The sequence below is a fragment of the Drosophila sulfurigaster genome, chromosome 2R (assembly GCF_023558435.1).
Source record: "Drosophila sulfurigaster albostrigata strain 15112-1811.04 chromosome 2R, ASM2355843v2, whole genome shotgun sequence".
Classification (NCBI taxonomy): domain Eukaryota; kingdom Metazoa; phylum Arthropoda; class Insecta; order Diptera; family Drosophilidae; genus Drosophila; species Drosophila sulfurigaster.
Window position 1 is genome coordinate 25066380 of NC_084882.1, and position 26170 is coordinate 25092549.

The 26170-nt window shown below is 40.0% G+C and overlaps 1 protein-coding gene and 1 long non-coding RNA gene across 4 annotated transcripts in view; one reads left to right on the forward strand and one right to left on the reverse strand.

Annotated features, from left to right (window-relative positions):
• The window catches only part of LOC133838952 (uncharacterized), a 104566-nt gene that overhangs the window by 53711 nt on the left and 24685 nt on the right, over positions 1 to 26170 (forward strand). The window lies entirely within an intron of this gene.
• Positions 1 to 26170, reverse strand: part of LOC133838944 (uncharacterized) — an 81711-nt gene that overhangs the window by 35794 nt on the left and 19747 nt on the right. For both annotated transcript variants that reach the window (XM_062270220.1, XM_062270219.1), the window contains exons 2-6: positions 22573 to 23533; positions 2659 to 2782; positions 2465 to 2588; positions 2257 to 2341; positions 1560 to 1670 (exon numbers count right to left, since the gene is read on the reverse strand). In XM_062270220.1, coding sequence (XP_062126204.1) covers positions 1560 to 1670; positions 2257 to 2341; positions 2465 to 2588; positions 2659 to 2782; positions 22573 to 22681 — 553 coding nt within the window. In that variant the 5' untranslated portion in view covers positions 22682 to 23533. The remainder of the gene's footprint in view (positions 1 to 1559; positions 1671 to 2256; positions 2342 to 2464; positions 2589 to 2658; positions 2783 to 22572; positions 23534 to 26170) is intronic.

Below are 26170 nucleotides of genomic sequence, written 5' to 3' on the forward strand. Positions count from 1 at the left end.
AATGACTTATTTAAAAATGTCGGCAGCAGAAAATCAAATAACTATCCACAACTTTAAATTGCTGGCCATTAATAATAATTATATTCCTTTTGCTGAGCGATTAAATATGCCCTATGAGTCTAATCGCTTGAGCTCTCAGCTGTCAACAGACTTGAGTGACCACTTGCCAGCAATCTAAGGCCAAGTTTTAAGTACTGTTCTCCCTCTAATCCCATTTGCCACCATATTTGCCTTTCATGCTGTCAACAACTGTGGTCGCATTTGTAGTTTTATTTGGTTGGTCGTACATTTAGTAACGTTTTCTTGGCCCCGTTTAATTGGGACCCCAATTTTTTGTGTGTTGAACTATGTTGTGGTAAGAACGCAAAAGACGGCAAAAACACAACAAACAGCAACAAAAAAAAAGCAAAAAGGGCAAGTCACAACCCGTTAACCCGCCCAGTCAACAACAAGAGGCAACTGCCCGGTTGGCAGTTTCGAGTGCAGTTTTCTTCTTGCTGGTGATTTATTTTATGTCAACGTTGACATGTCAAACCATTCAAAGTGGTTTCGCTTCCGTTTTTCCCTAGAGTTTCCCCACTCAGTTCCACAGTAGTTCACAGTCCGCAGCGATAAAGCACGCGATTGCTCTACTTGTTATTCTTACAGTTGTTTGTTCTTCATGTTGTTTTTGTTGTTGTTACTGCTGCTGCTGCTTCTGCTGTTAGTGAGTGTGACATACTTACACTGAGTGTAAGCTATTGTTGTTTGCGCCCGGCTTGAAACAGAAGGCTCACACTCACACACAATGCCCATTGCTGAGTTTTCTTCCACTCTGTAGTCTCTGGTTCTCCTTTTTTTTCGGGCTTTCATTATCAACAATTGACTTAAGTGTTATATGGCACACACCCATACACACATACACAATTGCATACACGTGTGTGTATTGGCTGTAACTGTTGTCAGCTTGTCGAGCATGTTTCAGTGCTGCCAAATGCCTGTTGACTACCGCCTATCGCCTGGCCCTTCTATTTGCTTAACAATTGTTTGACTATGCTCAAAGGCCGCCACTTTCTTTATTTCTTTGCATTTCCTTTGTCACCCCATTCCGAGTTTTCTCTGCTTTCCACATTTTATCCCACTTCCACTCCCACTCCATTGCCATGAGTTTTAATCCTTTTGTGTGCGTTGTATATTTGAGAAATTGACTTTGGCGTTCTCTTTGCTATTTGCCGTTTGGCGTTGCCATTCGCTTTCAATTGGCTTTTTTGTTCGTCGACTTTTGTTGTCGCTCCTTACAATTGAACGTTATTTACCTTATTTATTATTTGTTGTTTATGCCCCGCGACCCATTCATTGTTTTGTTGGCCACAAAACCTCTCTGTCCTTACCACTCTGCACCTCACTCGCTTAACCATCTATTGTTTTTTCCCATTTCTCAGCGCGATTTTAATTTTCGATAAGTTTCGTGCACGAAATTTATGTTTTAACGATGCTTATAAACTTTAATTGCTGATTGCATTTCATAAAACCAAAAACCCCGAAAGAAAAGTTTAATTTGTTTGCTTGTGATTACTTACCGCCAAAGACGACACAGGTGACTTCCAGACTACCGCCTTCCTCGTAAGGACCTGCTCGAGAATCGATGCGCATGCGACGATCATTGTAAATATTCGGTTGCTGCGGGGGCACTATAAAACACAAAAAATGGATAACAAACAGATAACGGCTCAATTAGTTATGTGATATCCATTAGGCCAATCAATTAAACTGCAGCCTAAAGCCCCCTGTTTAACAATTCAAAATGAACAACGGCCACAAATCACAAACAATTTGTGCATTTGGATAACTTCAAACAGAATGCACTTAGCAACATCATAACCTACATATATTATATTTGCACTGCATATATTTGCATATTCAATTGTGAGCGCTTTGCGGCCAACCAAAAAAATCATTTTAGCTAATTTTTAACATGCAATGCACAAAAAACGATAATTTATTATACATATATTTGCTTTAAGCTTGGCATTTAAAATAATCACACTGTTATCGGCTTTGCAATGGATCTGATACATTAATGACCCTGGAATTTTAATTTAATTAGTTAATAATTTATAAATAGATATTTTAAATTAAATTAACTATTAATTTTTATGGTGTGTTATAGTAAAGTTATTTTGTATTTATAGTGACACACTTCTTGTTGTTTCTTATATTCTTTATTCCCTCTATTAAACTACTGTCCCTTGGCATGAATCAATTCGTTATACGCACCAACAACTTCCAGATTGACATTGCTGTTTCTGGTCTGAGACAGCTTGAAATCCACGCGACAGCGAAAGTTGCCCGCATCCTTTTCCTGTTTTGTGAAATACACACACAAGCAGATAAAAATTTTCAATTATAAAATTTGTTGTATTGTTGACACTTTTGCTTTGACTTTAGAGATGGCCTTCTTGACTATTAAGAGCGGTTGGCTTACCTTAACCGGATTTATAATCAATTCCGCCGGCTCCTTGTGCGTGCGAAAGACGGCTCTGTCCTCGAGGACCTCTTCGTCACGCCAATGCGAGGGTGTGCCCGCGTGGGCGCCACGTGTGTCATAGCTGTCAAAAGATAAATGCATGAGGTATGCTTCAGATTGAAGCTGCTGCTGATGTCTCCTGTGATACTCACCTATAAATGGGCAAATTGTTCTTGTACCAAACGACCAGCAGCACTTTGTCATCGGGCAAACTGGAGCCCACATCGCATTTGATTTGTGCTGAATTATTGACAAGCACGCGCAAGATTTCCCCATCTGCAAAAGACAAAAGGCACAGATACAGATACATAAATAGATGTTGCTATGGAGAGCGGAAATGTTGTAAATATAATTATACGACCATTGAACAAAGCCAGCTAAAATGTTGTCAATTATAATAGCAAATCGACAAACTTTCATTCGATACTGTTGTCGCTCATTGTGGCAAACTAGTTGGTAGCACAATAAGGCTTTAACTATACCAACATAATGCGCCTAAAGTAGACAAATCTGGCAATTGTGGTGTTGTCGCTAAAATAGTTTCATGCGCTTAATGCAGCCACATCATTTGGCAAAGCTTTAAAATATCGATCGACTGACCAACAGCAGCAACAACAAGCTAGCAAAAACAAAACAGTAACAACAAAAAAATCAAAATAAAAAAAAAGAGGAAGCAAAATCACAACAGCCATAGAGGCGGCCACATAATGCGCCAATGTGCCGCAAAAACCCGGCCAAAGCCGCCGCACGTGAGGGAAGCTGGATGAGGTGATTACCCAGCCGCATGCGGATTACAAAATGGCAGCCATTTTCATGTTTTTCACTCTATCCACACAAACGTATGTGTGTGTGTGTGTATTTGTGTATGCGGTAAAAATGCAATGCGTATAACGTGAAATGGAAACAACAAAAAAAAAAAATACACACAGAGACGAGCCAACAACCACAGCAGTGGTAAGAACTACAACAACAACGATAACAACAACTGCGAATTGCGAACTACGCTACGGTTGGGGAATAGCACGAGAAGCAAACTGCCAGCAAGCGCCTTGGGCTAGGCTTTTGTTTCTAATTTTGCACTTGTGTGCGCAATGTCCTTTCGCAAAGGCAGGCCTACGCACACCCCCATTACCAACACACACACACGAACACACACTCGGAGAGGGCACCGACCAGCACTCGCTTTGGAGCCGGAAGGCACTGCGTCACTTTGTCCACAAACAAACGGGCGACCACATGATAAATAATCGATAAATTATGTGGACACATGTTTAATCTAGCATGAAATGGAATCATTTCCCTTCAATTTGTTGTTAGCCAACCAAGCAACCAGGCAATAACAACGGCCAAAAACAACAAAAATATACAACAGATGTGCATTAGATGAAAATTGTTTGGTTTGCTGCGAGAAGGTGAAGAGTGCCGGGAAGAGGGAAAGCGAGGGAAGGGCGGCTTATTTAAATACAAATAATGAGCAGATTATAAATGCCAGGCAGTTGAGGGCAAGCTCAGCTCAAAAGTGCGCGTGTGAAAGGGGGGAGCCCCCTCTGCACTTACTGAATTATTGCGCATACGCCATGTTAAACGCAGTTGGACATACACACTTGACACGCAGCAGTAACAACAAAAACAACAAATAAAACTTGTGGCCCAGTGACCGCACACAGCAATTACATTTTGCTCCCCTTCTCCTGCTCCTGCTCCTGCTCCTGCTTCATGCTCTGCACAGACTCGTAATGATAGATTTATCATTTGCTTAATTGCATGACTAGGCAGCACAGACAGCTAAATTCGGTTAATTAATAATTTATTTAATTACCAGACAGTTTATTAAGTGTAGCTATACAGCACAAACATTCGTACACTTACATACATCATGTTATGCAGTTGAGTCTTCTACTCAAACGACTTAAGGTGTCTGACTGATTATAGCAGTTGAACATGAAAGTCGAGGAGTTTCCACACCGTAATGTTGTTAAATGAAGTATTAATGGGATTACTTATATCGAAAATGTGTAGATTATTATTGAATCTGGGAAACTGAAGTTAAATATTTATCTCTTCTATACATTTAAATTAAATTGCATCTTAAATTGTACAAAATATTTAATTGCATCGCATTTTGATTTGGTTTCCTTCGACTGCAGTTGATAATTATTTATTAGAGCTCAATTTATGTTCTTCCACATTGAACACTGTATTCTACTGTTAGCTGTCGTGTAACAAAACTCTTAATATTTTCTCTCTCTCTATGTTGTAACAAACTCAGTGTGCCACTAATTACATTTATCTCCAGTTTGCGTCTCTTTCTTTGCATCGCACAGTTCTCTGGGTTATCTTCATGCTGAGCCAGATACAATGGCCATTGCCAGCATTAACAATGGAAATGCTGTTGCTCCTTACATAAAGAACCACTTGCTGTGACCGTTGATGTTGTTGTTGTTGCTGTTCTTGTTGCCATTATATTTGCCAACCATTGTTACTGTCTGCTTTAATGTAATTGAACATTTTCTAATTGACACTTGTCACTGGCAAAAACATTTTCAGAACTTCATTTTGACGCATTTACACACACATTTATTTCAATTTCCTCAACAACAAAAGCAGCAGCAGCAACGCCAACACCACCCGCTTCAACGGTACACCACCACTAACAACAACAACAACGACGACACAAACTATCGCACACACATGCATAGAAGCACAGACAAAATAAAGTTGTAGCACAATGGCTGCTGCTTGACAATGCTACACGAAACGTTGCTTGGAATTTATTGCAATGGCATCACACAGCGAGCAAGCGAGGTGAATGTGGAGGAGATTGCTAGTGACTGCAGTCAAAAGAAAAAGCTCTCTCGCCTGTGCAACGCAAGAGCAGCGACTGGCATTCAGGTGTGGCAATCTGGCCATGGCATCCTCACACTTCACCCACCTTCTCCCCACCCGCCGCGCTTGTGTCGTCCTTGGCAGTCCTCGCTGCAACTAAATACAAAAACCACGTGACAATGTTTTTAGAGCAGCTGCAGTGGCTGCACAGACAGAAGAGCAAGGCAAAAAAAATGGAGATAGGGGGAATGAGCCTCAAATGGGATTTGCAAGCAACAACGGTGGGTAACAGGAAAAAAAGCGATGCAGCCATGTCTATGCTCAATGGGAGTTGCTCGGTAAGCTACAACTTTGTGTTGCTATAACCACATGGCAAAATGAAAACCACATTGGCATGCATCAGACTGAGTGAATCTGCTTGACAACGACGGAGCAAAACGAGCAACTAATATCGGATAACTAGGCGTATGCGTCACAAGATGTTGCTGCGTCAAATGAAATGTTTTAAAGCTGTCTCTTGATTAAGCTTATTGGCTGCCAAGAAATAGTTTCAGCTTGATTATGTATTAGACATCTCGAATATATTTCTGGTAAATTCTTTTAAGGGAGACAATTGCCAAAAGCTGCAAAGAATAGTCAGCCAGCGATGATAATGTCAAAACTTTGTTATTAGAAGTTTTAACAAGTAGCCCGAAACTTTGGCAAAGCAAAGCTGAATAACCAAATAATCTAAAAATATATATGCCACAAGTTTTAAATATCAATATGAGTGGAAACTATGAATTGATTCAGCTGTGAATGAAAAATCAATTGCGAAAACTTTTTGCAACGACACGTGGATCCCAAGGGTCGCCGGTCTGTAACCACACACACACACACTCTACACACACAGTTACGGATCGCTGCAGCCACGTGCCATGTTTAATGGCAATTTTTTCATAGCTCACGGACATCGTTAGCACAAATTGTTGTTGAGTTAACAAAAGCTGGTCTAATGCCCAATGACGTGAAGGAAACTTCCAACAGCACCAGCAACACTAACAACAATTGTCCAATCAGAGAATTAGGAAAAAAAGCGACAACAAAAAAAATAAACTGAAATAAAAAGGTAAATCAGCCAAATGAAGCTCACAAGCTGCCAACTAGCCAACATTTGTGGTGTCATAGAAAGTTTGCTTAAATTCTTAATTTCGACAGAAAGTTCAGTCTGATAAGCCAGCGCGATATAAATCACAATTTCGATGCGCTGTAAAGTATGCTACGATCGCGACACGTTTGCTACCAAGTTTTGGTGGCCGAAGTTTATTAAACGTCTCGCGACTTTGGCAATAATTTCGATTTGGGCATGCAATAAATTTGCTTTAATGTGCAATTTATGGGACACCATTTAATTAGTTTCAGTTTGAGGCTCAGGCCCCGACTCCGACTTCGACTCCGACCCCCACCAAATTGATGTTGACAGAGATTATTGGCTGGGCACGTAATGCCCGTGTAGACCAGAACCAAAACCATTTCGTCCATATAGCCCTGCGTCCTGCCCCCTTTGACAATGTTGCTTCCCACACACACAGAACTGCTAATGGGCCAAAGTTGCCGCTGGCATCTACTTTATTTGTACGTGTCGCTGGGCGACTTGTTCCCGGCCATAACTTCCGCTTTACGCCCATTGACCTCGTCAACATTTATCTAACGGTTAAATGCCTAACATGTGTGAGTTTTCCCTACTATGTGTGTGTATGTGTGAGTGTTGGCATTGCGCAAGCACATGCTGATATCGCCTATTGTCTAAAAGTTCTTTGCGAATTCCTTTTTCGAGACTTGCGTCTCAATTTATATGTGTTTTTGCAGTTCGCCTGGCATTTTGTGTTGACTTTGTGTTAGTTATGATTATTGCCGTGTTTATTGCGACTGCTGAAAAGCCCCTTATCAAGATTAATTGCTGGAAAATTGTTATGCCTATCACAAGTGACACATTTGGCTAACGCCACAATATGTTTTACTTTCTGCCAAATTAAATGTGTGCGCGGGGTAAATTCGGGGCCACTTTGCTTGGCCCCCCTATATTTAAATAGTCACTCACTCAATCGACTGAATAGTTTACGACTCGAGAGTGACGACGGCCCCTAAAGTGGATCGATACAATTTACATTATTCAAATGAAATATCGTGTAAATTTTTATGGGGCGTTGTTGTCAAGCCGCGCCATTGAAGCGTGCAGTGCCAGAGAGTTGTTTGAAATATTTTTTAAATAGCACATAAAATATTAAGGAAAATGAGCCACCACCACAAAGCACTCTTGATTGAGCTGTTTGAACTTTACGAGTACGTTATTTCCAGTTTTAATAAAACGACTTTAATTTAGTGGAAATATTTGAAAGGTTCTCTCAGTGATTAAAAAGAGAATTTAATTTATTTAAATGTAATTAAATCTAAAGTAAATTAAAGGAAGTCGAAAACTTCTCTGCCAACCCCTTGAAGTCCTTGTGCACATTTCAAAATTCCCAGTACTTGTGAGCCCCTAACCAAAAAAAATAAATATAAATGCTTTAGAGTGCTGTGCAATGCCGTAACATAGAACGAGGGGAAAGCAAAGCAAAAAAAAAAAACTATTACAACATGCAAATTATAATTGCGCTATTAAAAATTGCATATTAAATGCGACACAGCAACAACAAGAACAAGAACAAGCTGAGAGCACATGAGGGTATTAGCAAAAACATGCGGTGGGAATGTGTAAGCCGACGCCGAACAGTAACACGAACAACATTAGGCAATGCAATAGCTACAAAGTAGTAGTAAAACAGCAACAAAAACTGCAACAACAGTAGCAAGCCTAAAGTGCTGGCAAATAGTTTCAAACATGATTGTACACATCTCTCGCATAAGCAGCACTCAAGAGTGTGTATGTGTGTGTGTGTGCTTGCCCAGTTGTTGTCGGGTGTATTGCTAGTTTAGTGCCAGCAGGCTGCAAAACCTTGGCCCATTAATTATTCATTGATTAGCAACAAATGCTATTAAACATGCACCCAAAGTGCTTTGCCTGCAGCCTGGGCGTCTAGCAACAGGAGACATTCATGCATGTGTGTGTGTGTGGAGTGCATGTGTGTGTGTGTGTGCGGACATGTCACGCACTTTAAACTGTCATTTGTTTGGCTGCTGCCTTTGGAAATTGCCCAATTGTGCGATACTGCCCCCATGCCATGCAACCTAAAAGCATGCTATAAATTTTCGAATGCTACTGTCAGGCCATCAAAGAGCGCTAAACGGCTTACACTTTGCGCATATTTGGCCGGACCACACCCATGCCAACGCCCCACTCCCCCTTCCCTCGGCCCATACTCTCACGCCCACGCGCGACAATAACAGTTAATGCTGCCGCTGCTGTTGCCACATCCAAGGCCATGAAATTTCTCTTTTTACTCTGTGAATATTTTGAATACTCTACGTGCCAAAGGTATATGAATTTAATATTGAAAAAATTTAACAAAATATATAATATATATTTCGCAGATGGATTTTTATATCCACTCTCAAAGTCAAATTGACTTTCGCTCTTCCCTAAATATTCTCGAAATAGAATCACTGCAAATGCCAATGCATTTAATTTATTCACAATATTTTCGCCTATATCAATATTAAATTATCCACATCAAAGAGTATCGAAAGTTCGGTATGTTTGCACAAACTTTTCTTCTGTTTGTTGTTATTTCCGCTCGCCATTTTATTTTGCGCTGAATTTTAATTTAAATGTTTTTGGCAGCCTTTTGGGCGCTTCAAAAGGAAAAAATAAATACAACAAAAAAAAGTTGCACGTCAACGGCTTTTAAGCGCTGATTTTTTTGCGGAATGCGGAGAGAACGTCGAGGACTAAGAGTTGAGGGGCTTGATAAAAATCTGAAAATGGCCAGTAAAGCGAACATTTTTCAATGGCATTTTTTCTCTCGACTCCGCAGTATATATACGTGTGTGTGTGTGTTCACGCTCTATAGGTGACCCTGAGTTGTGGTTTTTTTTTTAACATAGAGACGACTTAGGTCAGGGGCTACGAAGAGAACACATACACATATAACTACGCCCACAAATACACAAGCAGCAGCGAGTACATGTACAAGGGTCACACAGGACACACATGAGTTATGCAGCTGCTGCCCTATGTGTGGCTTTTAATTTGCTTAATTTTGCGCTTAGCCGCAGTAGAGGAAGAGGCAACAGCAGCAGTAGCAGTAGCAGCAGCAGGAGCAACAACAACAGCCGTAGCAACAGCAACAGCAGCTGTGTTGGCGGCCACTTTGCCGCAACTGTAACCCCTTTTCAATTTCAATGTGAAAGGATTTCATCAAGGACCTCACACTTTACCCTATCACCATCGCTATCGCTATCTCTGTCTGCTCTGTGGCCGAAGCTAATGTGGCAACAGCTGTTAGTCATTTTTAAATGGAATTTGCGGCAACACATTCATTTGCCATTTTGCTTTTGCGGCACATTGATTAATTGCACTAATTTGAGGTACCGAATTAGTTGCATAGCTAACTCTAAGAATGCTACAAATAGCAAAGCAATCTCAAAGATCTTAGAGATTTTACCAACGAAATGAATAAATAATTTAAATGTGCAATTAACAAGTCTCAAAATCTGTATTATTTTATCTATAACTCTAAATGAAATCATATCGATCTGATAGATATTTCAATTTCAAAAAGATTTGTATTATTCGAAATAGCAATTACAATTGAAGAAAATCTTTATTTATGTATTACTATTGATTTATTATGCATGCCAAATATAGAGCAGCTTCAAAGTTTTGCCTTAATCGGTCTGCAATTTTAGTTAGTCTTTGTGTTTGCCCTAAATAGCGGCAAAAGTTCGCACACTCTGCATGTTGTTTTGTAGACTATGAGCATTTATCATGTCTGACCGCTGGGCATATCCTTCCATTTCCATTGTATGTGTAAGTTGCTAGCAATACTATGAGAATAAAGAACCACACACACACTCATCGTATCGAAGCACACAGAGACCGACAAACAAAAACACATGCAACTCACTCAGGCATATCCCTCGGCAATCTGTGGCAGCTTCCATCGCTAGCCTCGAAATTGATTTCATTAATATTTCAAAAGGTTTGCCTGTCACACATCCACATATGTACGTATACGTATGCATACCAATGTGTATGTGTGTATGCTTGTTTGCGTGAAATGAAGAGTAGGGAGTGAGGATGAGGAAGGTTAGATGACTGTTCGCGGTGTCTGCGTATCAATTAACCTGTCTAACACTTTGTTGTGGTTGCCATTCCCCAAGCTATGCAATACGCCGCACTTGATTAAAAATGTAAAAAACACACCAGGAATTACATTACGCATACGCCGCATAGTACAGTCGAGTCGTGAATTTCCGGTAGACTGACAGTTTAATTGACAATTTTGTGTGTTGTTTATGGTTATTATAAATGCGCCAATGGAGGTTCATTTTACTTTTTTTCTTTCTAAAATTGCCAAAATTGGTTTAGTTATTGGTTTAATCACGTTCTGCGGTTGTCCGCAAATAAATATATTTGGATGCCTAAAGACCGCAGCTTTAAACGAGATGCCGAACACAAATGCTGGTTAGGCTGGTAAAAAAAGCAAAAAACCATGAGAAAAGAGAAAATGAGATAGAGGAAGCAAAATGTAGCTGACCTTGCAAAAGGCACTCAGACAGATATCAAAAGACAGTTGAAATTTGCCAACGCGGCAAAAGTAGACCCTAACTTATGCATAGTATGAAGACAAGTTCAACGTACCAAAAGGACATGACCAGACAGTAAAAGCCAAGAAAATGCCGGCATGTGTTTATGTGAGTGTGTCTGCGAGTGTGTGTGTGTGTGTGCTTGTGTGGTCTTGTGTTTGACTTTCAGCTTGCAGCTAAATTGTTATCAGCTCGTATTTTAATAATGGCCAGCTTAAAGTGTAGGACAAGAAAAATGTTTGCCAACAAAGAGGCTGACAACAAAAGATGTCCAAAGAAAATGTGAGAAAAATCATTAAAAATTCTACAGATAAAGACGAACAGAGCACGGACGGACAGATGGACAGATGGACAGACCAATCAGTGAGAGACAGACAAGCGGATGGACCGACAAGCGTATACACATTGCCTAGGTGAGTTTCAGTCTCTCTGCACATGCCGAGTATTAAGCAAAGGCCAAATTAATATGTCTGCAGATACAAAAGCGGAAAGACGACGATGCGACGACGACGAAGACTACGACACAGACGACAGGAAACTTCTGGACAAGATGTATGGCAGGCAGTTATCACAGCAGGAGCAGGAACAACCGGGCAACAGCAGATGACATTAGTAGTTGCTAAAAGTAAGAAGAATATATGTATAAAGTCAACGGAAATGGTAGAGCATAAGGCAAGCTGAGCACTGTGAACTGAGAGCTTATAGCTTGCTAGGATTTTCCATCTCCTTTTGCAACCGCCTGGCTTCCTAGTTGCTTGGTGCTTGGTTGCCTTGCCTAGGCTCTGTAGTTACTTGATGATGACGACTTATGTCACTCGAGTGTAATTTACAAGCACTAGAAAAAGCGAAGGCAGTCAGAGGAGGATGCAGATACAATGACTTTGAGCAGCTGCACACTGTTAGACACAGATACACAGATATGTTAGCTGAAGTGAGTGCTTGCAAGTGTTGCCATGATCCAAATGAAGTATGTCAAGTTCCCAAGTTTTCATCACAAAATACACATCGCACTGACAACCATTAAAAATCTTCAAGTGGCATTTGTTGCCTCAGCAACCAACATTTGTATATTAACTTACAATCCACAGTATTGTGAATGATGTTGTTGAGTCTCAGGATTTGAGTGAAGTAACTAGCTTCAAATCAAAAGGTGCTAAGGTAAATATTGTATGTATATACAATAAAGCTGCAGTTTAAAAAGGACAATCACAAGAGCCATGAATGAAAATTGCCTTAAGCAGATTGGTACAAGAGATAAGGAAAGGGCAACCATTCAGAGTCGGGTGCAATCTTTAAAGAATGAATCTCACATAAAATCTACGATATTAATAGACAATAATAAAAAATAATGTAAATATAAAAACATTTTTATAATCATTAACTTAAATAGTAGGCACTGCTTTAGCATTTGAGCTTGGCTCTAGTCTTTCGGTGATAAATTTATAAATATTTTTTTCCGCAAGCATGAATAAATATATATAATAGCCAAATGCTGAAAATTTGCGTTGGGTTTCTTTTCTAGGAAAATAGATTGGCCGTCGTTTCAGTTCATTAATAGATCGCCCGACCATCAACCATATTTCGATAACCTCAGACGCCGAATATCAATCAATGGGCTCGGCAAATACAAAAAAAAAAAACTTAAGTAAAAACCCCGTAAAAACGGAAAAATTGAAGCTCAGCAACAATACGAAGAGAGCTGGGGGAAGCAAGAAATGATTTCCACGAAAAATACACACACCACAAAAAAAAATGTAATACACAGAAATAAGTGTGTTGGAAAATTTATTTCATCAATTTAGAAGTAAATTGTTTGGAGAATACAACGTAACAGCAGTAACAATAACAACGGCAAGACTATAAACAGCTTAACTAATACACGCACACAGCTCACCTAAAATACATATAAACACTCACACACACACACACATACATAATGAAACTGGAAGTTGTTGGGAATAGCACAAATAAATGTGGCATTTCTTGTTGTAGTTGAGACTTGAGCTTGAAGAAATCGATTATGCTTAAATCTGTTGTTAAAGCTGCCTCAAAGTATTGTAGGTAAATACTTAACTGATATACGAGCCAAGGCTGTGCATGCTAAACTATGGACGATGAGTGTGCTATGCTAACGGAGACAAATGGCGACTGCAGCAACAGTACCACAACTTGAGCTGCATATTACGCATACGTCGCGTGGGCAGCGCATATCTTCACGTATAGTGCAAGGATGGCAAACAGCCAGCAGAACAGCAGCGCAAGCTCAGCTCGCACAGCTTTTGCCAGATAAACACAAGCTAGGCAACCTAGAAACTTGCTGTTGCATTTGCTATTTGTTGCCATTGCAGTTGCCTTTTCTGTTGCCGTTGCTGTTGATGTTAGTGTTGGTGGTGGAGCATCGTGTACATGTGTAAATTACGAGTTTCGCACAAAAGTTGCAACAACAGCATGGGATTGGGCAGGGACTTGCAGCCCGACTGCTGCCGCCTGTTAGTAGTAGTCTCTTGTTGCCTGGCAGTCAGTAGTTGGCAGTTGCCCTTGCACAGATACATGCTCCAAAAGTGGCTAAAAGTGTACGTAAAAATGCATGATATATGGTAAATGTTTTGTGGCATTTTTGGCTTAGTTTGCAGCTCTTAACTGACGCTTGTAGCTGCCAGAGTATCTGTGCTGCTGCTGCCGTTGCTGTGGTGTTTGCCACAGCCACAGCTTCTTCTCGCAGCTGTATCTTGGGGGCCACACACATAATGCATACAAATTGTGGCATTTTGTGTGCTGGTCTGCTCTGCATTTAAGCATTGAACATGACATTTAACGATTGTCATTGATAAGGGCATGTTAAAAGGCGAGTCCGAGCTAGAGTGTAAGAGAACAAGCTGCGAGTGCCCTTGTTAGGAAAGCTGAGCCATCTGTGCTTGAGGCTTACACTTGAGCTTTCAAGTTGTATGCTCACATGCAAGTAAAGATAGAAACGAACACACCTTGATTTAAATGCTTCGACATGAAACTTTAATATTCAAGTAGAATAATAATAAAGGTACCCAGGTTTTCACTTTTGCCTTGCACAACTTTTAGTTAGCAGTGCGGCCAACTAAGTTGGCCCAAGGCCAACAAAGCATTTAGCCAACTTTGTGAGCAAGAAACTGAGCAACAATTGGCCCTCATTTTTCTCACATAAATCAGGCTGAAAATTGAGCAGCAAAAGGAATAAATATGCACATAAATAGACTTACCACTGGCCGCAAAACCGCAAAAATCTTAAACCAGTGACGCTGTGGTGCTTCGCCGCCTGCTGCTTCTCAGCTCAGCTCAGCACTTGAACAAAAGTTCGGAGGCAACTTCACCGTAATAGAAATTGTACACTAAAATTGAATTATCTTTTGACCGAGGCACAATTTAAAAATTACTCGCTTGGAAAATTCAATCAGCAAACGGGGCAGCGCACAAAAAACAAGCACACCTTTTTATCTCCCCTGCTGTCCTCCTCGCCTCGCCTCGCCACGCACTACCTTCAGCCACTAAACCCACATTGCTCGCCTACACAGTCTTTAAGTATGTGCCTGTGTACAAGTGTTGGTCTGTGTGTGTGTGTGTGGTTCGCAAGTAAATAAATAAAATAAAACGGCAGCAATTGCGGCAGAAAGCAATTTTGGTAGGCACACACACAGACTTACACCAAATACACAGACAAAGTGACTTTAAGAGGCAGCCAAAAATGCTTAAGATGCCGCCAAGTCCAGGCAAAAAAATTTACACAATTTTTGCTTCCTTTTTTATGTTGTTCTTCTGTGTTTTTTTTGCGACTTGCTTGCGTCTTCTTTGTACAAAGGCTTCAAGGAATGTTCTTGCTGCCTTGTGAGTTGGGCCTTTCAGTTGCTGGTTATGTTGACTTAAGCTTTAAGCTGCTCAACTGAAGCGCGAAACGGCAATTTGTGTGCCTGTTGTTTGCTGGCATCGCCATCGTCGTGTTCTGTTCTATCCCATCCAACCGACAGACCCACGATTTTTGGGCCGCAGGCCATTCACACGCATTAGCACCGCTAAGCAGGCAACGAAAAAATCAAAATCACTTTGCTAGCCAGGCCAGGACTACCTAACTAAATAAGAATTCCCTTTTAAAGCAAAGCGAAAGTGTGCGAAGGTTGTGCGAGAAAGTTGTTGGGGGAGAAAAAACAGGAAATGCGGGCGTTGCATGTTAGCAGTTTGTTAGTTTATTTTTCACTTATTATTTGGCGCCTTCAACTGCTGTGACTACACACGCACATCGCCAGGTCCAGTTAATACGCATTTCTAAATTCAATTTCCCAACTTTAATGTGGTTTTTATGCTGTACAATATGGTGTATACGCAATGCGTATACATAACTTGAAGATGCCAAAAGAAACGGTGGCAGCTCATTACATTTTTTGGTAATCATGAGTGTCAGATGCCACAACAACGACAACGGAAAATTGTTTAGCCGTTTTCCCCTCAGCTTTTCCTCAATGCGATGTGCTTTCTCATATCTCACACTTTTCTTCTCTGCTCTCCACTGTATTGTTTGTGTCTGCTTTATTTTTTTTTTGCGTATGAAAATCTCATAGAGTTGCTTTTAAGCGCACTTAATCCTGCTTATTTCCACCGCAAGAGCAGGAGATCGTCGGGCTGGCAGGCAGGTGAGCGTTTTGGGGTTACTCGCATTGCTAAGCTGTCGCTCGATACCAAACACACAAATAAAAAGAGAGAAAAAAAAATAAAAGGCATGCCATACATGTGACACTCACACATTTGCAGAAATCCACACACACCTATGTATGTATGTATGTACGTTGGAAATTCATTACACAAGCAATGTCGAGTAATGGCTTTGTCTGTAAGTAGCTTGTGATTGAATTGAGCCAAGAGGCAACCCAACTGCCAACATCTCATTTGGCTCTCGCTCTCTCGTTGTCGCACCTGACAATTGTTGTCCCCACTCTGTATCTATGTGTGTGGGTGAATCTGCGTGTTTGAGTGTGAGTGTAAAAAGGAAATGAAAAATGAAATCAAAGCATTTAAAGCGCCACATTCGCTGACATCGAATGCTGCCTGTGACAGCACGCGTACCCCTTTTGGCAACGCTCTTTGCTGCTGCTGCTGCTGCTGCTACCATTGGATTAGCGCTTGATCCTTGTTATTTATGTGTTATATTTATGTATGCGTGTGTGTATGTGTGTGTGTGTCAACACACGCGTTCAGCTCCATACCACACACACGTGGAAATGTGTGCACAATGAAACCTTTTCAATTATTTTTGTTAGCGTTGCTTGGGTATTTGGGTTCAGTTCAGGTGTTTACTTACACCCACACAAGCTCGCAATTTCGCTTCTCATTTTGAAATAGGTGAGAGTGTGTGCAATCCGACAGCAATTCATGCGACAGAGAAACATGGAATTATATACACACTACCCCAACATTAATACTATTATTTTAAATGGTTTGTTTACTATACTCCAACATTCTTGATTTAATTATTTGACACAGTGTTTGACGTGCTAACGAACACTTGACTAGTTTTTTATTTAAAAGAGCTCGAAATATAATGCAAAAGGAAAGAAATTTTGTATTGAATAAGCTTACTTTTTATTAAAGTTCTTACCGACGCGCAACAAAAAGTTACCTCATAAGCTACTTCATTAAAGGCAATTAAATAAAAACTCATTACAATTGTTGTTGTGGCTGGCAATTAGATTAAAAGTGCGCCAGTTAGCGCCTAAAAGCAATTCGTTGTAACTATTTGAAGGCAAATACTCGTACTCGTGCTCGGTATGACAATAAATAGGCACGACATTAATGTCTTGGGTAAACAATTTTAATTTCTGTATGCAGCTCAGAGACAGAGTTTTGCATTTATAATTGGCACAGACAGACAACAGATAGACAGACGAAACGAGACGAGACGAGGAAGGGCGTTGTGCAGTCGAGTGCGACATGCAAGCCAACCACACTTGTATACCATTCGATAAGAGACGACAAACGATGGCGCATGCCAGTGTCAGTTGCCTCGAACTCGAACTGAAACTCAACTGAACTGAACTGAAACTGCTGGCAAATTATGGTAAAACATACAGCGACGGCGGCTAATAGCTGTTCCCACAGGCCCCACACCAAGGGGGGGGAGTCCTGGCATTCCTGCATTGGTAGTGGTATTGGCGGTGGTGTTGCCGCTGCTGTCAGTAGGTGACGGTGCATACGAAACGAGGGCTTGGCATGCACAATATGCCATGCCAGGGATAGACTGACTGACTGACTGACAGAGAGACAGACAGACACACAGATAGACGACAACAGCAGTGGCAGAGACAGACAGGCTTATGTATACGTATGAACGTACTAGAAGACATGGGTTTGAGCCAGACTGGCAGCAGTGGCAAGTTGGTGTAGCAAATGGCTTGCATGCCGCTCCGTCTCACAATGCAAGTGACAGTTTATGGTATGCAGGTATGCAATGCATTTTATTTGCTTTCGATTAGACGCTAACTTGCCCTCTATTGCCTGCCATTGCCGCCTCTCCCATTTACATTATGAGCCCCTTCCTTGTCGTGTTTGCCTTGTTTGTTGGTCTTGTTTATTGCGACTAATTTCGTGTTAAGAAATTTGCAAATACCAAAAGCTTTGACAACGTCTATCCAGCACGTCGTGTGCTGCTGATTAATGCACAACTGCCGGATACGTATCGGATACGGTTCCAGTTCCAAGTTCGTTCTGCTTGAGCGCTTTTTAATTTCTAGCTGAGGGTTTCGTGTCGGGATCTGTTTTCTGCCTCCTGTCTCTAGATCTGGGTCTGGGTCGGGATTCGGGACTCTTGTCTGTGTCTGGCTTCAGCAACAGCTGTTGTCGATTTAAATTGTATATGCAGCGCACACGTTGAACTTGAATTTTAAATGCCACACCGCAAATAACATGTTGTATGTGGTCATTAAATGTCAGTTGCACAAAAAACAAACACACTTGCCAGCGCGCAAAACAAACTATGTATTAATATACCCGAAAGTGGCCTTCAATACGAAGGCAAGTCCATAACTGTCAGATTGATGGTTGCGCCAAAGGTCATTTACTGTCATTTCACAATTACAGAACTTTCAACTATAAATTACAGATGATACCAAAATGTTGTACGCGGAGATGATACAAATAATTAGTACTTACACATAACTTTAATTTAAAAGCGAGATTTTATCAATACAAATAAAATTCGAAATTTATTTAATTAATATGCAAATATGCAAATAAAAACTCAATTTTAAAACAAAATTTAAACACATTCTCGCAGCAGCTTTAAGTATTACTTAGGTGAATTTGCACTTCATATCCGTTGATGTGTGACAGAGTCTGGAAATACGTGCGCCAGTCTTTGAAACTATAAAATGCAAAATCAACAAACTACGAGCGACATAGTCGCTGAAAAGGCGCATAGCTGATGATATTGTCACGTATTGCGCTGGTCGAAGCAAAACACCAAAAAACGTATGAAACAAAAGACAAGCGGTGTTGTACGCTGCGTATGCGCAATCTGCGGAGCTGCAAAATTTGTTTTGGGAAAATCGAGGCCAAAGCCAAATAAACATAATTTTTTTGTTCAAGTATCAACAATCAGGCTAAAAGCCATGTGCAGGTGTGGCTCACGCTCTTCTCTTTCTGCCTCAGTGAGTGTGTACTATGAGTGTGTGTGCGCGTGTGTGTATGTGTGTTTGTATGGTGGCATATGTAACAATGTTTGCATGGCCAGATTCAGATTAAAAATTATGCTTTGTTTGCCAACTGTCAGCACAAAAAACGAAACGGCAGCGAAGGCGTAAAAACCTTTTTTTGGGCCACAATGACAACAAACCAAACAAAAGTTGCCAAAAACTTTTCGCAGTGCCTGTTGACGGCACGGGGGGCGACTCGGTGTGTGTGTGTGTGTTTTGTGTGTATATTGTGGTTGAGGGTGTGTGTGTCATACCTTGCACTGAAAATATGTGTCAGCTGATGGCCGTCATGGCTGTTATGCTACTTATATACAATAATAATGGGGCTGCCCCCGAACAACAACGCAACATAATCATCTTCTTTTCAGAAATCTTTTCTTTTTTTCTACAGTTGTCAGTTCTTTTTTTTTGTGTTTTGTTTCATCGCAATCAGCATTTTTCTTATTTATTTTTTCTTCTTCCTTCGTCGTTTTTTTTTTGCCGTTTTGCAAGTTGAAGTTTATTTTGTAAACATGCCACTAAAAGTTTTCCACTTTCCTCTAAAATACTCAAACCAAATGCCAACACCAGCGACAACGTGTCGCGTTCACATTCTGCTATCTTCCCTCTCACTTCACTTGGGCTCGCTCTATTTCTCTCACTATGTGAGTGTGTTTATATGTATTTTCTGTTTTTTTAGTTAATTTAAAAAGTTTTTCGGTTGCTTCTGCTTCTGCTGTTTCTTGCTTTTTTATTTTTCAATTCTTTTTTTTCTTTTTTTTTTTTGATTTGCAGCAGTCAGAAAATTGGTAAACGATTCGTCGTCGCAATGCTTCACGTTGTATGTAGTAGCATAACATTTTGTAGTTGTGGTTGTCGTTGTCGTTGGCCTGGGAAAACTGACATTTGTGCGCCTTTTATTTTGTCAAGGAATTGCTTTTACAGTTTTTGGTTCGTTTGCTTTGCTTTTGGCTGCTGCTACTTCTGCTGCTGCTGCTTCAAAATGTTTCTTTTATTTATGTGCTGTCACTGAAATTGAATTAGAAATCGCATGTTATGCCAGCTGCCCCAGGTGCTCACTCTTCTCTACCAAATTCCGTTCTATCTATAGACTGCAGATTGGGTTTGTTTTATTAAGCTCTGAAACATTCTCAACTGATGATGGCCAATGCATGTAGCGATTTACAATTTACGAAACTCGTTGAGTGTGCGTAAAAACATTAAATCTATGGTTAACTTTTATAAAACCACGAAAATATCATTCTCTGAAAAAGTCACTATATAAATTTAAGTTTTACTATAAGAAAATATTTTCTAAATTAAAATAAAATTGTTGTTATCTACATTTGAGAAGCGGAGAGAGCAAAAACGTTTAAATATGTCACACGCTTCAACTGCAACGACGAGCAGGATGCACGTTTAGCGCACTTTAATTAGATTTCATTTAGAGCGTGTCTCCTTGGTCCTGGCAGACAACCAGACCAGCTGCTGTCGTGGACAGTCACCGGCGCCTGCCATGAAGCAGCATTGCGAACAGTGACACCGACACGGACACGGACACGGACATAGACACGAACGTGGCCTGTTGACAAGAACACTGTGTCTATGTCGGAGCGGCAGAAGCGGAGAGAGTTGCCTCTGCCGTTCTCCATTCCCACCACCATCCGCAACATCCTGTATGTGTTAGAGCCACGCTAAAATTTTGTGCTTTTTGCGTGAAAAATGATGGAAAATAATTTGCCAACGAGAAGCTGTGCGAAGCTGGGGCAGATGGAAATGGCCACGAGGTGGACTTAAAGCAAACTCTAAGTGCTGTTTGAACGTGCATTTGACGTGGCCATTTGGTACACCTTTTTCAAAGGTACACGGCACGAGCACGAGCAGAATTCCCAGGACATTGCCCGGTTGCTGCCGGTGCTGTGCTTCTTTCTGTGTTTACACTTTGCCGTTGTGCTCTTCACGTTGTATGTCCTGTGTATTTAGGTGAAATTTATTTTACTAATTATTATGTAAGCGCCGAGGCAACGCAAAGCATTAGTAATTAAATTAAAGCACTTTTTTAAGATGTCAAAATTGGAATACTACATAAAATGCCGACAAATTTATGCATTGATCCCAAAAGTATTACATTGTTGTGAGTGGTTGGTTGGTTGATTAGCAATCAGTCGTTTGAATACGCTTTTATTGTATGCATAATAATAATAAATAGGACTATAAGCAATTTATGCTATCAGCAATGAACATATAACTCAATTTTCGTTAAATTTGCTATAAAAACAAATTCCCATGTTCCTCCATGGAAAAATGTGAGCTGCGCAATAATTTTATACATGCAACGAACGAAAATAAGAGATCAACAACAAAATGCGAACACAAATTTTTTATATAGCACTCTGGGGATAATCAGCACTGGCAGTGGCAGTGGCAGTGGCCGTGGCACAACAGCAACTACATCAGTGGCAGCAACAGCAACAGCAGCTAATGTAAAGTCCAACGCAGACACATAAAAATGAGAATTTATGCATTTTTTAAGCAGCCAGGCAAAGTAGCCACCGCAGGGATTGGGCGTGGCAAGGACAGACCGAGCTAAATGGGCGCCCAATGAAACAGGTGACGCAGGTGACGTTTTGGATTTGTGACTACAGCAAAAAAAAAAAAAAGCGAACCAATAACAACAAGAGCAATAAACAAGTTTTGCGCACATGTCGCTCATGGCGGAAAAAAGTTAATAATGAAGTTGTGTAAATTGCATAATTTTATATTTATTAATTTAACATTTTTGGGTCTCACCAACGATTCAACTTTTGTTCATTTACGAACAAAAGTGACCAAAAAAAAAATGATTACCGCATTTTTAAATGCAGGCCATAAAAATTGTTTGGCTCACATTGACTTGTTTCCCAACGATGCCACTACACAAAACAAAAAATATGTAAAAACTTAGTTGAATGTTGCATTTAAATAAACCGCCAACAATTTAGTGCATTGTTTTTATTGTTGCTTCACACCCAAGGAATGCAGAGAATTTTTTAAATGAGAAATTGTTCATGAAAGATAAATGAACGAATGTAATTTTCATTCTGCAATTAAAGTAAATGAATGGAAATTGTATCGAAAAAAATTTAACACAAATATGGAGAATTATGTTATCTGAATTTACTGAAATTTGTAAAATAAAAAGTACAATAAACAAACAGAAATCTATCAAAGTTTACTGAAATTAAATAATACTGAATACCGACGTATTTGAAATTTAATAAAAATGAATTAGAAAAGTTCTTTCAGAAATATTTCGATATTCTTTAATTACTTGAAAATTGCTCTTTATATTGTTTTAAGCTCGTCAAACTCATGCACGTCCACTTTTTCACAGCTTCTTCTTAGCAGAAGTAAATATACAGAAAAGACTTCAAAAAAGTTTCAAATGAGCAATTAAAATTTAATGACTTTGCTGCTGAATTTAATTTATTATGTTAACTGCTTCCCAGTTTTCTTATTGACTAACATACAAAAAAAAATAATAAAAATCTAGAGCACGCAAAATGTTAAATTAATATGCAGCCCGTGTGTGTGGGCGAGGAAAAGGTTAATTCAACGTTCAAATTAATAAAAATAATCAATTATTGCTCAGAGATGTGCATTCAACTGAAAAGCAATTTTAATAAATGATTTTAATTAAATCGATACGCGAAATGGGGACGAGTTAAGACAATACCACACATCAAATTACAGTTATGTGAATAAATTACCATAATATTTTCAAATTTATTGGACCTCCCCAACTACCGACTTAAAATACTTTTGTAGTATAGCTAAAGGCCTCACCTGGCTTGTATCCATCGCTGTGCTCGTGAGTCTCAATCTCAGTTAGTTGCAGAATGACAATGATGAGGAACAGAGGTGTGAATGGGTTGAATTTCCGTGACTCCTTCATGGTTGGTCCTTCTTCGTGGCCTTTGTAATTTTCTCTCTTCCAATGGCAAAATTCAATCGCTATACGTAAATTGTGTATAAATGTGTATGTACTTTGCAGGTAGTATAGCAGCTACATGGGCATAAAAAATGCAAATACATTTGCCTCACTTTGTGCAAACATCATTTCAGATACGAGAGTTTGTTGTACACACACACACCGCACCGCACACACGAAGCCAAATGATTTGGTGGCTTATTGCACGCGTCGTCGTATGTGTGTGTGTGTGAGTGTTGGTGACAATTTCCACTCTCTCTGTTTTATTTATTTATTTATTTATGTCCTGTCGTTGTTGCGTTTGCTCCTTCTGTTGTTGTTGTACGCGTGCTTCAATCCTTTTTGGTTTTTGCTTTAATTTTTTCACTTAATTAAAAACTTTTGCGCTGCACATAAATTCATTTTAATATTTACAAACAGTCGCCCTTTTTCAGCTGCTGTTCTTATCGTTGTTGTTGTTGTTGCTGTTGCTTCTTTATGTTGTGCTTGTTTGTTTGTATTTTTTTTTTATTTATTTATTTTCTTTTTTTTTGTCAAAACACATAACCGTTAAGATGAATTTTTAATAGAATTTGACGAGGCGACCAAGTAACTTTAGTGGCGCACACACACTCATCATTCCCTGACTTGAGTGTGTGTGTGTGTGTGTTAGTAGATGTTTGTTTATAAATATTTAAAATAAAACGCGCACGTGTTGCACATTTTGAGCGGCTTTTAACGCAAGTCTCATCCTGCTACTGCTTAAAATTTAATTTCAAATCCTTCTGTCAAGTTACCACACACACAGTGCCTTAAAATGTATGCGAATGCGTGTTCCTGCAATTAGAAAAAAGAAACAGAAATTCATCTGGTTAGTACAGTATTTTTGCTTGGTTTTATGCAACTACTGAACGTTTTGGGATTAGGCTATAAATAAATGGCCATTCATTTGGCCAGCTATTACATAATACCACATAGACCAAGAGAACTAGAACGAGAGAGCGAGATAGCGCAAAAAGGAAAGGAAACCCTGATGCCAATCAATAATGATAGATTAGCTCTGTCCGGGCATCACACAGTTGCCTCGTAAATTATATACAAGCTGCTGCTGTGGCTGTTGTGCTTGTTATGTTGCCTCTTCTAAGCAAATGAATAGCCAAAACTTTTCGCACACCACATTAATTGAGTGAGTGACTATGTGTGTGTGCGTGAGTGTGTGCCTGGGAGAACTCAACTCAGAGCCAGCCTCCAGCACGTGCCATGTAAACATGGCCCATATATGAAGTTATTCCGCCCATACGCAATCGAAATGTCAATAGGTTCATATTGTTATAGCACTGCCGAACACTGCCTTGTATCAACTCTTGCCATGCCGCATGTCTGGCGGGTCTAAACGTCTAACAGGCTAACAGCCAGTTGGTAACAACTACGATGACTCGTAGACTACAGGTAATTGACAAAGGAGTCATGAAAACTTTGACTCGAAAGTTTCGCCACGTTTTTTTTTTTGCTTTCTTTTTTGTTTAACACGCAGCCCCCGCAACAACAAGCTGACAAACTTGCATGACATTCCAGCGACTGCCACGTCGCAACCTCAAGTTTCCCAAGCCCACTCAAAGCAAATGCCAACTGGGATCAGGCGCCAGCAGATGGAGACAAGGCTTCCTTCCTTCCTCTCTTTCCGACGTAATCATTGCCCCCTCCCAACACAGTTCCCTTTGGCAAGTTGCGTTGACTAAGTTTGCATTGGGTAATTAAGAGCTGTGCAAGTGTTTATTGAGAGAGAGATTGCGTTGAGGAGCGAACTTGGGCTAAGTAGTTGTTAGTTGCTAACTAGTGCTATTTGACAGTAGTACGAGCGTGTAGTCTAAGCAAGGCAAAAGTTAAACCCAAAGCCGCAAAATATATTGCAGATAATCTAAGGCACTGAGGCGATTAACAGTTCATTTTAAGTTTCGAACAAGATGTAATGAAACGAAGATTAACTTAAAGATTCGTGATGTGCGCTGTACATTTAAGCTTTGATATAAAAAATTCCTTTTAAAAAAACTGAAAATTTATCCGCCAAGCAATTACCTTAGGGTAACAGCTAAGTATGTAAACCAATCTGTTTTTTGTGTTTAATTTAAAAGTTTTTTGCTTGGCAAGCTAGAACCATTTGCTAGTCACTGAACCCATTGCTCGTTGCATATTAAATAGTCAACAAATGACACATTAGACACCGACACACATTGCAAAAACTTGGCCAACAAAAAGCATTCAATTATGCCAACAATATGCACACATTTCAGCCAAACAGACTAACAAACAACAGCAACAAAAACAACAGCAGCAACAGCAACAAAAACGATATTCATAAAACTATTGCTCCGTGTGCGCTGCCTAACAATAACGAACGAATAAAAAAATAAAACAAAAAGCAAAGAAAAAAGAGCGTGGCAAATAGAAGTGAATAAGCAGTGAGTGCAGTCGAATTGGGTGAATGTTCTTGCTGTTCTTGTTGTGCGATGAATATGATAGTTTTTACTCTTCTTACTATAAAGTCGTTTTGTCTGCGCTCGCTTGCGAATGTTCTGCAAATGTGCCTGTGAATGTTTGTGAATGTGGCTGCCTTCGCAGTGAATGTCTGTGAGTGCCTTCCCTGACTGCTAGCCGCCTGCCTGTGTATGCCTTATGGCGTTTAGCGCATAAATTGAGCGCAGCAATTTCATTTAAATGTGCACAATAAACTTAGTTCATGACCCCTCGAGCATTTTAGCTCTCTGGATGTGTTGCCATCTCTTTCTCAATTCCCATATGTCTGTCTCATCGTCTAAATCACATTAAATTTGCTATAGCAAAATGCATAATGCAAGACCTTTTTACATGGGCAATGCAAGGAGTTGCTTATAAGTTCTGGTTCGAGCTCTAGTTCTAGTGAATAGCAGCTGCTGTCGTCTACCGGAAGTGCAACACACACTCACACATACACACACACACGTTTACCACCCTCTCGCTTAGCCATTGTTGTTAGCCGTTTGACAATTGAATTCAAATGAATTGCGGTTGAATTTTATAACAATGCAAGAGTCAGCAACATGGCAATAGAAAAAGTAACTGCATACGAAAGCCAAGGAAAGTTTTGAAAAATTGCGAAATCAATAAGCAAACACACACACATATACACACATACATGTAGCTATACTATCTGATAGATTGGCAGTCAGACAGACAGAGGGAATACAAAGGTAATTTAGTCTGCTTGACATGCTTTTTGAAACTGACAAATGTTGCGATTTGTCATTGGTTTTTTTTTTTCGTTCTCATGCTCGTGACGTTGTCTTGTTGAGGTTTTCAACAATACTATTTCATTTGCATGTGGTTCTGTTCTCGAGCTTTAAGTTGAAGTTTCTGACAGTTATAGATAATAGCGTAGATAAATGACTCGAATGTGGATTGCATCAAGTGCGCATATTTGAATTTTATTGTTATTAT